General features: G+C 50.0%; 1 protein-coding gene across 1 annotated transcript; it reads left to right on the forward strand.

The window, feature by feature from the left end:
* The first annotated feature begins 9,737 nt into the window (after positions 1 to 9,737).
* On the forward strand, positions 9,738 to 11,716 carry LOC119099877 (uncharacterized). The gene is made up of 2 exons (XM_037222970.1): positions 9,738 to 9,756; positions 11,197 to 11,716. The coding sequence occupies exons 1-2, from the start codon at positions 9,745 to 9,747 to the stop codon at positions 11,584 to 11,586; spliced, it is 402 nt and encodes a 133-aa protein (XP_037078865.1). The 5' UTR covers positions 9,738 to 9,744; the 3' UTR covers positions 11,587 to 11,716.
* Positions 11,717 to 11,969: the final 253 nt, after the last annotated feature.

Here is an 11,969-nt window from a genome sequence, read left to right on the forward strand (position 1 = left end):
GGGAAACTCAGCCTTCAGGGCTTCAGACTGACGTTTCCGTTGCTGTGCCGAGGGAGCGCCACCGGTGCTCTGTAACGGTGGCTGCTCGGTGTCCTGTAAAAACTGTGGCCTACTCTTTCAAAAAAATCGAGCAGAAACATCGGCAGTCAATTTTGAATTCACTTCTGCTATTGTTTCGCGAAAGGCATGTTGCCGAAATATCAACCAAACTATATCTTCATTCTGATTTTTCCCAGGAATAAGGCTTATACTACTGTTTTATCTGTGTGACCAATGTCCCTCGCTAATACACTGAACAACTCACAAAATCGATATTCTTCATGTACGAATCGAACGCGTGATGATAGATAAGTAAGGTGCATGAGGCGTTTTAATCGACTTAAGACCGTTTTAGATCCATGCACCCACCAAATGAATAATAATTTTCAGGTGGAAAAGAAAGGCGACTTAACTGGAGTTATGGTCATCTAGGTTACGTGATGACATGCAAGTGAACATAAATGACATATTTACAGACAGCAACAGTAACGCCGAGTCGAACACTGCCAGTTACTTCATGGAATGATGGCTAGTTCAAAATACAAACTAAAAAATGTCTGGAAACAAACAGCTGGTATATGCGTCATTTCTTCTTGGGTCCCGTTTCATTTGTCGTCGGCACGATTGTCAGCTGGAATGCGTGACGGCATGCGTGCTGGCGGAGTGTTCGGTGTGTGCGCTTGCGGGAAAGTATTCTGACTTAACCTTCTTTTTCCCCTTTACCTTCAGACCAGACGCACATCCCCATTCTGGCTTACCGCCGACCATGGCACAGTGCCCATGAAGTGGTGTTTGGATGTGCGGCTCCTGCTCTGATGTTACCATCAACTATCACAGCCTTAAGTTGAGTGCCTCTTCCCATTCTCATCTCGGTCCAATTTCTTCCCGTCTCATTTTAAGTGATAGCTCGACTTTGTGTGAAAACGGTCTTTTGATCCTTCACTGCTACTTGCGCTAGCATGAAGCCCATCCTTTCATTGAACTCCAACATGAACCGTCAGAGCCAATGTTCGAGACCCGTAAAGTTTCGTTCCTGTTCTCCGTCTTTTACGATACACCACACCTATCATTGTCATTCACCTTTTCATGCCTCCTCGTGGCAGTTCAATTCCCTTCTTATCTATCCTACGTCGCATTCCTCCCAAAGTTAAAGACAATTCCGCCCACCCCACCTAACCTGCTCCCAAACGTAGGAACTACCGAATGAACGCTCGCTTTTTTGTCAGAGCGATTTTCAATCTGGTAGCGCTTTCTCTGCATGCTGACGGGCTGACAAAGAATCCTAGCAGCATCGTCAGCCGGCGCGTGACGTCCTAGACCAAGTAACCTTCTGGTCAATTGACGTGACGTAGGGAGGATACCGGGCCGTGATTGGTGCTGAAAAACGTGTTGGCAGATCGAACGCGGCATTGACTTTAATGCAAAACCCTACGACCTAGAAAATCCAGAACTTCTCGTTTTCTTTAAAATTTCTGTAAGCGTACAACGCCCAAGGTGACGAGAGCATCTCTTGAGTTTTCTAGAGACATAAAAAGTATGATCTTTTGACGTCACCACGCCAGATCGCGTTTCGTCGTGTTCAGATATGACGAGTGCTGGTTGGTAAGCAGTGTAACCTAACCTAACCTGTTGAAACCGATATAGCCACGTTTGGGTTGAACGGCCGCACAAATTAAATCAAGGTTTTAAGCTGAAAAAGTAGGGCGACTGAACTTGGCTTTAGGTCATACTAGGTCATCTGATGACCCTCCGCAAGCAAATAAATGGGATCCATTTCAAGATAGCACATGTAACGCTGAGTCGAATGGGGTCACTTGCTTGATCGAATGAAGCATGTTTCCTAAGACAAACTTATCTATGTCAGGAAGTTATCAGTTTCTGGCGCAATACATTACATCCCGTTAACTTTGATACAGAACACAACGACCTGAAAGATTTCGACTCCCTCGTCCTTCTTAAAAGACGCCACAAGTGTGGAACAACTCAGATAATGATGGCATTCCTTTTCCTTTCACGTAGCATGACAAACTGTGACCTATAGACGTCACCACATTCCAGATCGATATTTGTCATGCACAGATATAACACATGACAAGGTACAAGCAAGAGAACCTAACACTGCTAGTAAGTGTTACTAACACTAACTAACACTGTGTAAACCGAGCTGGCCCTGATTTCAATGAAATTTGAAATTTGCAACGATTGAATTTAAGATTCGGGTGAAAAAAATAAGGCGACTCAAGTGTAATTCAGGTCATGTCAGGTGACGTGGTGACTTTGTCAGATGACCTTCACAGGAAAGTATAAAAGTACCAGTAAAGCTACAGGAAGTACACATTCCAGACCAAAAATATGATGACGAGTCGAATGACGCTAACTGCTCGATCGAATGAGACCTGCTTCAAAAAATGAACTCATTAATGTCTTAAATAATCAGATATGACGAATGCATTATTTCTTCTTGAGGCCAACACGGGTCTTAACGATCTGGAAAATCCCGAACACTTCGTATTCTATCAAAGGTTCAGCATGTGTGCAACATTCCAAACAGTAAGGCCATCTCACGACTTTCGACAGGGCATTTAAAACCGTGACCTCCAGACGCCGCCGCGTACGGTATTCCACATGAACAAATATTCCACGTATATAGATATTCCATAAATATATAGATATTCCTGACTAAGCCTTCGATATTATTATATATTATTATACATTAACTAAGCCCTCGATATCTTTGGCTTAGCAAAATTGTTTCTATTAAAGTTTATCGTAAGTCAAATCCGCAAGTGGCATTTACATACAACAAGCCGCATGAGCCGTCTCGGACTCTCAAGCACGCGGACTCACAGCATGGCGAACATTCACTTGGCATCTATCTGTTTTGATCTATGCAAATGTTACGTATCGGTCAGTTGACATTCGTCGAAAGACATACCAGGGTTGCATGAGGTAAAACTGACAGTGAACGACAAACTCCACCACCACACGCGCCTTTTAAATGTCAATGTGATGCCTCACACTTCCCTCGTCCGATAGGAACCATCGCTAAATAGCGTTACCGGGCGAATGACGCACTAGCATTTGGTCTCGCGCTTCACAACATGTTACACATTTCTGAGAGCTGTGTTGCCATGCCAGACGACTTAGCACACATGCACACACCTCCTGTAGTCACTCGTGGGCAATTTCCAGTTCAGATAAATGTTGTCTCTAACAGCCATTTAACATTTCACATGATCTTCTAACAATAAATCTTTGTATCATCTTGGAAATCTGAATCCTCACAACTTCCCAAAATTACGACAATGGACAAATCTCAGCTAAGCTTTGTCAATGCACATCGTTTTCGCCCATTAAATTCCTCTTTGGCAGGCCGAGCGGGACCCCGACAGCGACTACAAACCGCCGCAGCACCGGGGTGGTGAGCTGGACAGTGGCTTCTTGCAACCCCCTCCCCCCGCCCCTCCTTCCCATCCCAAACGTCAAGCAATGTGAGTCGGAAATTAATCACAGGAGAGAGCGCACAGCCGGACCAAAATAGCGAGTCAATGGTCTCCGCTGATCCAGCACATTGCACGCTGGATCCCAAATGCGCCCCTTATTTGTGAAAGTCATAATCTGGCGTTGACATGCATAGTTCTCGGAGGTCGGCGCCAGCCACAGCAGCCGTGCGCCGCGGATCTCGCCATGGCTCTCGAGCACTGCTGGCACGGATAACCACCCCGACAAGGCACCGACCCCCGCGGCTGCAGCCGCATGTTTGGGTCTGGCGCGCCCGGGTCGCAATACTTTTCAGCTGCGGAGCTGGCTTAGAAGCGGTGAGAGACATGCTGCAAGGCCGGTCACCAGGACGCCAAGTTTCCCGGCAACAGCACCATTTTGTTCTCAAGGCCCGCCATGTCCCATCATCCCATCAGCATACCCCCTGTGCTGAAGGTGGTGCCACCTGTCCCTCTCAACCAACGAGCGACACGCGGGATGCATTGCGGACACCAGTGGAACGTGATCACGGCGTGGCGCCGATCGCAGCCGTTCCACCCAAACCGCTGACAGGCACACTGAGGCGATCGCTGACGAATTTCACGGACTCAACGGTGGTCACCATAAGCAACAACTACCCTATATCCGGGATCTGCCCTTTTTGATGCTCCGCGAAACATCAAGAAATAGCCTCGTTATCTGAGTTGGTACTCACTTGTGGCGCCTTCAAAACAATCAAAAGGGCCGAAATTATTCAGGTCTGTCGGGTTCCATGTTAAAGTCAGCGAGAATTCAAGCAGAGCGCCAAAAAGCTGAAACCGTCAGACATTGATCAGTTTATCTTTTTAACTAAGCTTCGTTTGAATGATCATCTGTCAACCATTGGGTCTCATACATTTTCTGTCCAACAATGCATCATTCAGTTGGTTTGGAACTCGTGGAACTTGATCACGGTGACCTGGCATCTTCCCAGACCACTACCCCAGCCCGCTGATTACTTTCAGACCTGGAACGCAAGCAGTCACTTCGTGTCGCCAATACGCTCAGTGAAGAACACCGATCAAACAACAACAGCGGAAGCAGCCTCCGCAGTGGCATTCTCAAGGAGTTCGCCGACGTCTTCACATCTGATGACAGCAATGCATCTCTTAAGAGCCGATGCAGGCCCCACCATTGGTCCATTGGTCATTCACGTCACAGAAGATGTCAAACCCTTCGCAGTACGCGTTGCCCGCCCTGTGCCGTGCGCATCGAGAGACGTGAAGAGCCAGCTGGAAGAAATGGTTTGGCAGGCATCATCGCCATCCTTGGGTGACGAGCCACCAGATTGGTGCCATCCACTGGCGCTGGGCACAAAGTCTGATGGAGGAGTGCGTATATGAGTTGGCCTCACCAACCTCAACAAGGTTGTAAAAAGGCCTCTGCACCCACTCTATACTCCAAGAGAGGCCGTCTCTGGTATCCCCGTGAACGCGAAGATGTTCTCCACGCTGGATGCCAAGTCATGATACTGACAGCTCCCTCTTCAAGAAAGCAGCCAACACCTCGAACGTTCATCATCCCCTGGGGGCGCTTAAGGTTCCTCCGAGCGCCCATGGGCCTGGTCTCAACAGGGGACGAGTACTGCCGAAGTGGAGATCAGGCTCTCCAGGGTCTGGACCACATCGTCAAGGTGGTGGACGACATACTTGTCTACAATGAGGCAATCGAAGACCACGCAGACTGTTTACGAGCTGTTCTCACACAATGCCGCCAACATGGCATCACGATCAACGGGAAAAAGTTCTGGTGCGCACAGGAAGAAGTCTTCCTCTGTGGCTTCAGTATATCTTCAGCCGGGAAGGAGATCAACTCGGTCAAGATCACAGCCATCACCAACTTCGCAACGCCACCCGACATCACCGAGCTGAAGTATTTCATGGGCCATGTTCAGCAGTTCGGGGGCTTCTCCACCGATATATCATCCGCTGCAGACGCACTTCGTGGTTTACTGAAACCTGGCAACGCTTTCGTGTGGACACCGGATCACCAAACAGCCTTCAACGACGTCAAGAAGGTTCTGGCGTCACCGCCTGTACTGGCTCATTACGATCCGCATCTTCCGACGGTTTTTCAGACCGACGCTGCCCGTCTGAAAGGGCTCGGATACGTCCTGCTACGACAGCACGGTGATAGCTGGCACGTAGTCCAATGTAGGTCCAGGTTTCTCTCTGACACCTGAAGAAGTGCCGCATCTTTTTGCAGGGCCTGCAGCACTTCAGTCATCATCGACCACCGGCCCTCGATACCGATATTGAACGATTACACTCTGGACGCCGTCGAAAACCCACGTATCCAACGTGTAAGGGAGAAGACCAGTCTCTACAACTTCACAGCCCTCTGGCAAAAAGGCAAAGACCGTGCCATCCCCGATGCACCGTCACGTGCTCCTGCTGAAGAACCGACGCCTGAGGACAACCAGTCGTCCAGTCTGTAGACCACCATGTCCATCGCTCGTGCATCGTCACCATCAGTAAGGTGTTGACCCAACAAGCGCCCAGCACATCTCCCAGACCCACGATTCGGTTGATCTCAAGAGGACAGCACAAGCCGATGAAACCTGCCAGCAACTTCTGGTTCCTGTATCCCATGGTTTCCCATCTTCCAATGAGATGCTACCACGTTCCTGAACTCCCATTTTGGAACGTTCGCCACGAACTTTCGTCCCACGACGGCCTAGTTCTGAAAGGCTGCCGTATCCTCATTCCGCGTGGTTTCCGGAAGGTCACCGTGAAAGCACTTCACGACGCTCATCAGGGGATCGAGCGCACCAAACGACGAGCACGCCAAACTGTCTGGTGGCCCGGCATGAACAGCGACATCGCCAATACTGTGGGCAACTGCAGTACCTGCCAAGAGCTCCATCCAAGTCCGCTTCAGAGATCGATGGCCACAGACCCGCCGCCATCGAGGATCTTTGAAGATGTCTCTTCGTCTTCGTCGGTCTTGGAGTCCCCGTCAGACTGAGGACAGATGGAGGACCTCAGCACAGGAGCCGCGAAGTCACCAACTGCCTGAAGCGTTGGGGAGTACTGCATGTCATGCCGACTCCGTATTACCTACAATCCAATGGACATGCGGAGACTGCAGTGAAGGCCATGAAGCACGTGGTCTCCAAGACGGTGACTGTGGCTCTACCGACAACGACGACTTCTACCGAAGACTCCTGGAACTGCGACACATGCCTCGAGCCGAAGGACGTTCTCTGGCTCAAGTGGTCTTCGGCTATCCTACCCGCTCCTGTGTTCCCGCTCATCACAGCACCTTTGCTGCTGAGTGGCTGGAGCAAGCAGAGGAATGTGACTCCAGGGCAGCAGCGTCTCTCCGCCGTGCACAACAGCACTACAATGATTCCGCATATGCACTGACGCCACTTAAGGTCGGGACACACGTTAGGTTGCAAGATTCGATCAGCAAACGCTAGGACAAGGTAGGCACCATCGTGAGCGTCGGGTACCACAGAGATTACCTGACCAAGACACCAACCGGCACAGTCTCCTGGAGAAACAGGCGCTTCCCTTCGTCCGTCACTTCAGTCCCCTCAAGCGCCATCACACGGACCGACGACTACCTCGGCATCGGAAGGAAAGGCCCCAGCGCCTCACCGTCGAGTACGATTTCAGCTCCCGCCGCCATCAGTTCTGCAACGGAGCATTCGTCAAAGGACACCAAGCCGCCTGGGCTACGACATCTAAGAACTGCTCCTCCAGCAGTCCCGAAGGGGGGGGGGGGGGGGAATGTGAGCACGCCCAGCCAGTCCGGCGGCGCAGCATGCTGTCCCTGTCATAGTATCGGCGCGTCCTCGGCCGCGCGGTGGAATGCGGCCGGTGGAACCTACCGCCGGGGGCGCTGGCCGCCGTCCCGTGGCTGACAGTACGGGACGCTTGATAGGTGCGTGTATGCAAGCTGACTTATGAGTGGTAGTTCACCCGAACTAAACGTTATGTCATGCCTGCCTGGGGTGGCAGGGACAGAACGCCACTGGACTCGGTCCAATACAGCTCTCCGCGTCGCTACACGCTGACTGAGTTGAACCGAACAGCTGGACGAAGACATCACAATATTGGTGTACAAAGTGCCCCCGAGCCTAGATACCTGTTCTAACCAAAAAGTCACTGGTGCTCATTTAAGGTCAAATGCTTTGTTGGACCTTTCTCAGGTCATGGTGGCCAAAATCATGGAAGACTGCGATGAGTTTGCATTTGAAAAAGTGTCAGAGATTGCGCTAGGCAGCATGGTTCCAAGAAACAAAACATGGGTCATTTTAGGTCAGTGACCTATTCTGAGCCTTAAGAGGTTCATGAAAGATTATAATGTGGTTCCTATTATCAATGAATTTTAAATGAGCACCAACACCCACACCCACACAGCAGGTTATAGATTAACAAAGCAGGTCGGTTTTGACCTTAGTTTCCCTTCGTACTTGACTCTAGGTCAATGGAATTTGTTCATTCAGTTGTTGTTCCGGCAAAATCTATCTCAGGGGTGTATGACTTTGTCCAACACTCCGTCGTTGCATCAGATTGAACGACCTCTTAAAAACTGCCGTCGCTGATTCCATGGTCAAGATTTGGCTTGCTGCAGGTGAGCAATCTTACAAGGTGCATCTATATCCTTGATTCCGAACGATCTGCCATTAAATTGTCTACAGCTATGCACAATTTGGAGGGGCTATGCCACGACGTTTGCAAACCATTTTGGAAAAACGCTCAGGGAAGAGGGGGGGGGGCAATTGACCCCCGCCCACCCGAGAGTGTGTTAATACGCAACACGTTGGATCAGTGCATTTTCAGAAATGTTCCGCAAATTTCGAACGCTGTTATGTAATGTATTATAGGAATCTATCTATGAACTATGCCATTCTGGCTATGAACTATCAACTACGAACTTCAAGCAATTTTATGGTCTAAATTTACGTGATTTATGTTATTTATTGTATATATTATGCGATATAATTTATGCGGTCATGAAACGTGAATGAATGTGATGCTATGTGAATGCAGTGAGCATAGAGTACGCTGCTGTTTTCCACTATGCCAGTTAGCTTTGGCACATTTCGGAGTATGATCTTTTGGGTTCCTGTGTGGTTTTGCACCGCATGGTTGTATTCACATGCCGGTCTGACAGATTATATTGTTGCTGATAGGTCTGTGTGGTATGACGCCATAATCTCTCTATAATAATGACCGTTTTCAGGCTCTATCATCTTCAAAAATTTCAGTCAGGCTCCGCTCCGGCCTCGCGGACTGAACACCGACCACGCAGGCTGAACACCGACGACGTGGGCCACACACAGACCATGCAGGCTCCACACCGACCAGACAAACTCCAAACCGACCACGCAAGCTCCACGCCGACTACCCAAGCTCTACGCCGGCCTCGCAGGCTCCACATCCGTCGTGGAGACTGCTGCTATAGCATGCACCCTCGTCGGACGTGCTCCTCAGCATTCGCAATACACTGGGTTTCATCGAAAGGGATGGATCCGGGTGGCTTAGAGTTTTTGTGCGCGGCCCCTCGGTGTCAAATCACGTCAACCGTGATTTTGGCCAGATACTGGTGTAGTGCAAACATTTACCTGTTTGTTTAAAATTCTTTCGAAATATTTCACGAAAATCATACCAGCTGGACACGCAACATAAGTCCAACACAACACACGGCACGGGATGCATGAGGTCAGCGTCCGGTGCCCAGAGGAACCGTCGCCGGTGATCCCATTGCGATACAGGCCAGATGGCCACTGACGTCATATCGGGAACATTCGGCGGCAAATGGCTGTTCCTTTGACCAGATGCGGTAAGAGAAGCCCCCCCTGGGTATGGCTATCTGCGGCCACGCCAGGCTGATCGTTACACGACGACCCGAATTTGATGCTGCCGTTGAAGGAATCCACAACAGTAACCCAATGCTGCAACATTGCACAAAGAGCTTTCCCACTGCATCAGGTTTCTTACTCTGCGGTTTACATGACGGGATAGGCCCTTCTCCGACCTTGGCGCGGGGAAGGGGGGAGGGGCGATAACTGATGATGGGCACTGTTCGCGAAGATCGGGTCGGCAACATCTCCTCCAATGATGTGTGAGCGTTGCGGTTAGCGTGGGCGTGGCTTCAGTCAGCACCGCTCCAGCCAATATAAAGCTGGTCGGCCCATGACCACAGGCATCACAGAGACCAGCGAGTTCAGCCATGAAAGTCCTGGTGAGTCATCTTCTTGCGATGCTTGCTAACGAGGTGCATCACATTATTCTGTTTAATTTTATCGGGAGAAACAGTCCCAGTCAGCAGCTTAAGGGACTGTTGCACACTTGGATATATTGAGCCGCGCATCAGACATGATACACACAACTCGCTTGTAGCTGTTCGTATGCTTTTAACTGCAAACGGCTGCTGTAGATCACAATTTCACCGATAAGGATATATGGACCTTAAAACGTTGTCATTGGGTTAAGTCATGGGACGTTTTTAGGACGCTTGAGTCGCTGTCACATCTGCCGTGTCAGAGGTGTCGCTGTAATGAACTGTGTGACTCACTTGAGATACTTGTATGAGCCACAAAGCGGCGTTGCTGATCTACATGCGGCACCTTGATAAGCAAGCATTACGTGCGGGTTTTTTGTCTTTTTCTCTTGGTTTTCTTGGATATTTTCCGTGATATAATCTTCCTTACCTGCTCTTGCCTTTTTGGCTACGGCACTTTTCTTAAGTTATTCGACACTTAGTTCCATGTTTGTCATATCTAGTCGTTGGTCCTCGTTTTTGTTTTATCTGGGAACAGGCTGCACGCGCCATGTCACGAGTGGGTCGAAGTTTCCCTGATGGGTCGAAGTTTCCCCGGCCCCGTCCGAGCGGCAGACACATGCCTGTAAAAGGGTTCCGGTACGGGCTAAATCTTGGAGTTTGGGTCCCCAGGTGCGTATGGCCCTGCCCCACCCACACCCATTCTTCTGCATCTCACAGCCCTGAAATGGCCTTTACTGGCCGAAAGGACTCTAATCCAACTAACAAAGTAACCAAAGTGGTCGAGCCATACAACTAGCAGCGCAATGTGCTAGTCAGTTGTCTCTCATCGTTTGGACATTAGGCGCTGCATAACTGGAAAACACGAAAGGTTAAACAGCCACATTGTCTTGGTCATGGGTACAGCACGGTCAATTAGGTGGGGGTTTCGCGTGACTTTCTATGAACTTGCACATGTCGGGTAAAAGTACTATAGGCGGTGGGTAACGGGGTACGCAAGTCCACGTGCATTAAGTTCGGAAGCAAGATGATTCGAAGTATTAAAAAGGGCGTGGCTGGAACAGCAGGGAATATGATGGGTAGCAAGAAGTGGGTAGCTCAGCGCAAAACCACTTACAAACTTGGAATAGTACCTTTAACAGAAGTGATTTTCAATTGCGAAGATATATCGTTAAATCCGTTCTTTTATTAGATAAATGCCACTGTTATCTGTTCGTGCGTTCCTTGCCATCTTGCAGATGACAAAACGATTTCTTTCGCTCAGGTCGGCATCGCTGACTTGAAAAAAAAATCCGTCAGGTTTTTTCGGCGATATATTTTCAGCAGCAACGTCCTATGGCATTTCTCTCTTCTTTCATTTATTTCTAAAAGCAAATATTAGGTTCAGTTTGTCTGTTTCAGGTGGTCATGTTCGTTGTCCTGGCCGTTGCGGCTGCCGGCGACGACTCGCACACCGCTGGCGAGCCGAAGGACCTGGTACGGCCGGACGCGCTCCAATACTGGATGAATTTGTTGGCCCCCTTCGCCAAGTATGCTGGTGGTTTCTTGGGAAATATCCCTGGCTACGCCCCGGGCGGTGACGACCATCAAGCCTACCGTCAAAACGCCAATTACGGCACCAGCTTTCTCTTCACTCCTGTTGTCGGCTCGTTTAGCTATCTGGACTTCCGTGGTGTGAACCAGACGGTCGATTTCTCTGTGGACGAATCTGGCTTCCGCATATTTGGCACCAACCTGGGTGTGGATCCTCCCAAGGAGGTGACCACAAGCGATGACGGCTACCGCAAGTAGCGCGGCGCTCTCTGAGCAAGCCCGCCTGTAAGACGAGGCCGCTCTTGGTAATGGCATAGTACCTGCCCTGCCAAGTACCTCCCCCTCGGCGTCCACTGCTTCCGGCGCTCCCGTCACGTTCCAGGGCACGCACGGCCCGGAGGGTGTATCTTACTCGTACAGCCCTCTTCACCCGAACCCCTCCCTTACCTTCGCCTGTTTTGGTAAGCGTTTTGTGCGCTGCTCACCTGCGAGCAAATGCAAAATCTGCGTCCCTGACTCGCTCCCAAACGTTCTGGTTGTGTTCATTGGCCGTTACACCAGAAACCTGTCGTGTTTGGTGCATTCTCTCAGCATGATGCCAGGGTGCGTGTTTATAGCTTACCGAGGTCGGTTGGAACGAG

The sequence above is a fragment of the Pollicipes pollicipes genome, unplaced genomic scaffold (assembly GCF_011947565.3).
Source record: "Pollicipes pollicipes isolate AB1234 unplaced genomic scaffold, Ppol_2.1 Scaffold_4881;HRSCAF=5763_pilon_pilon_pilon, whole genome shotgun sequence".
NCBI classification, from domain to species: domain Eukaryota; kingdom Metazoa; phylum Arthropoda; class Thecostraca; order Pollicipedomorpha; family Pollicipedidae; genus Pollicipes; species Pollicipes pollicipes.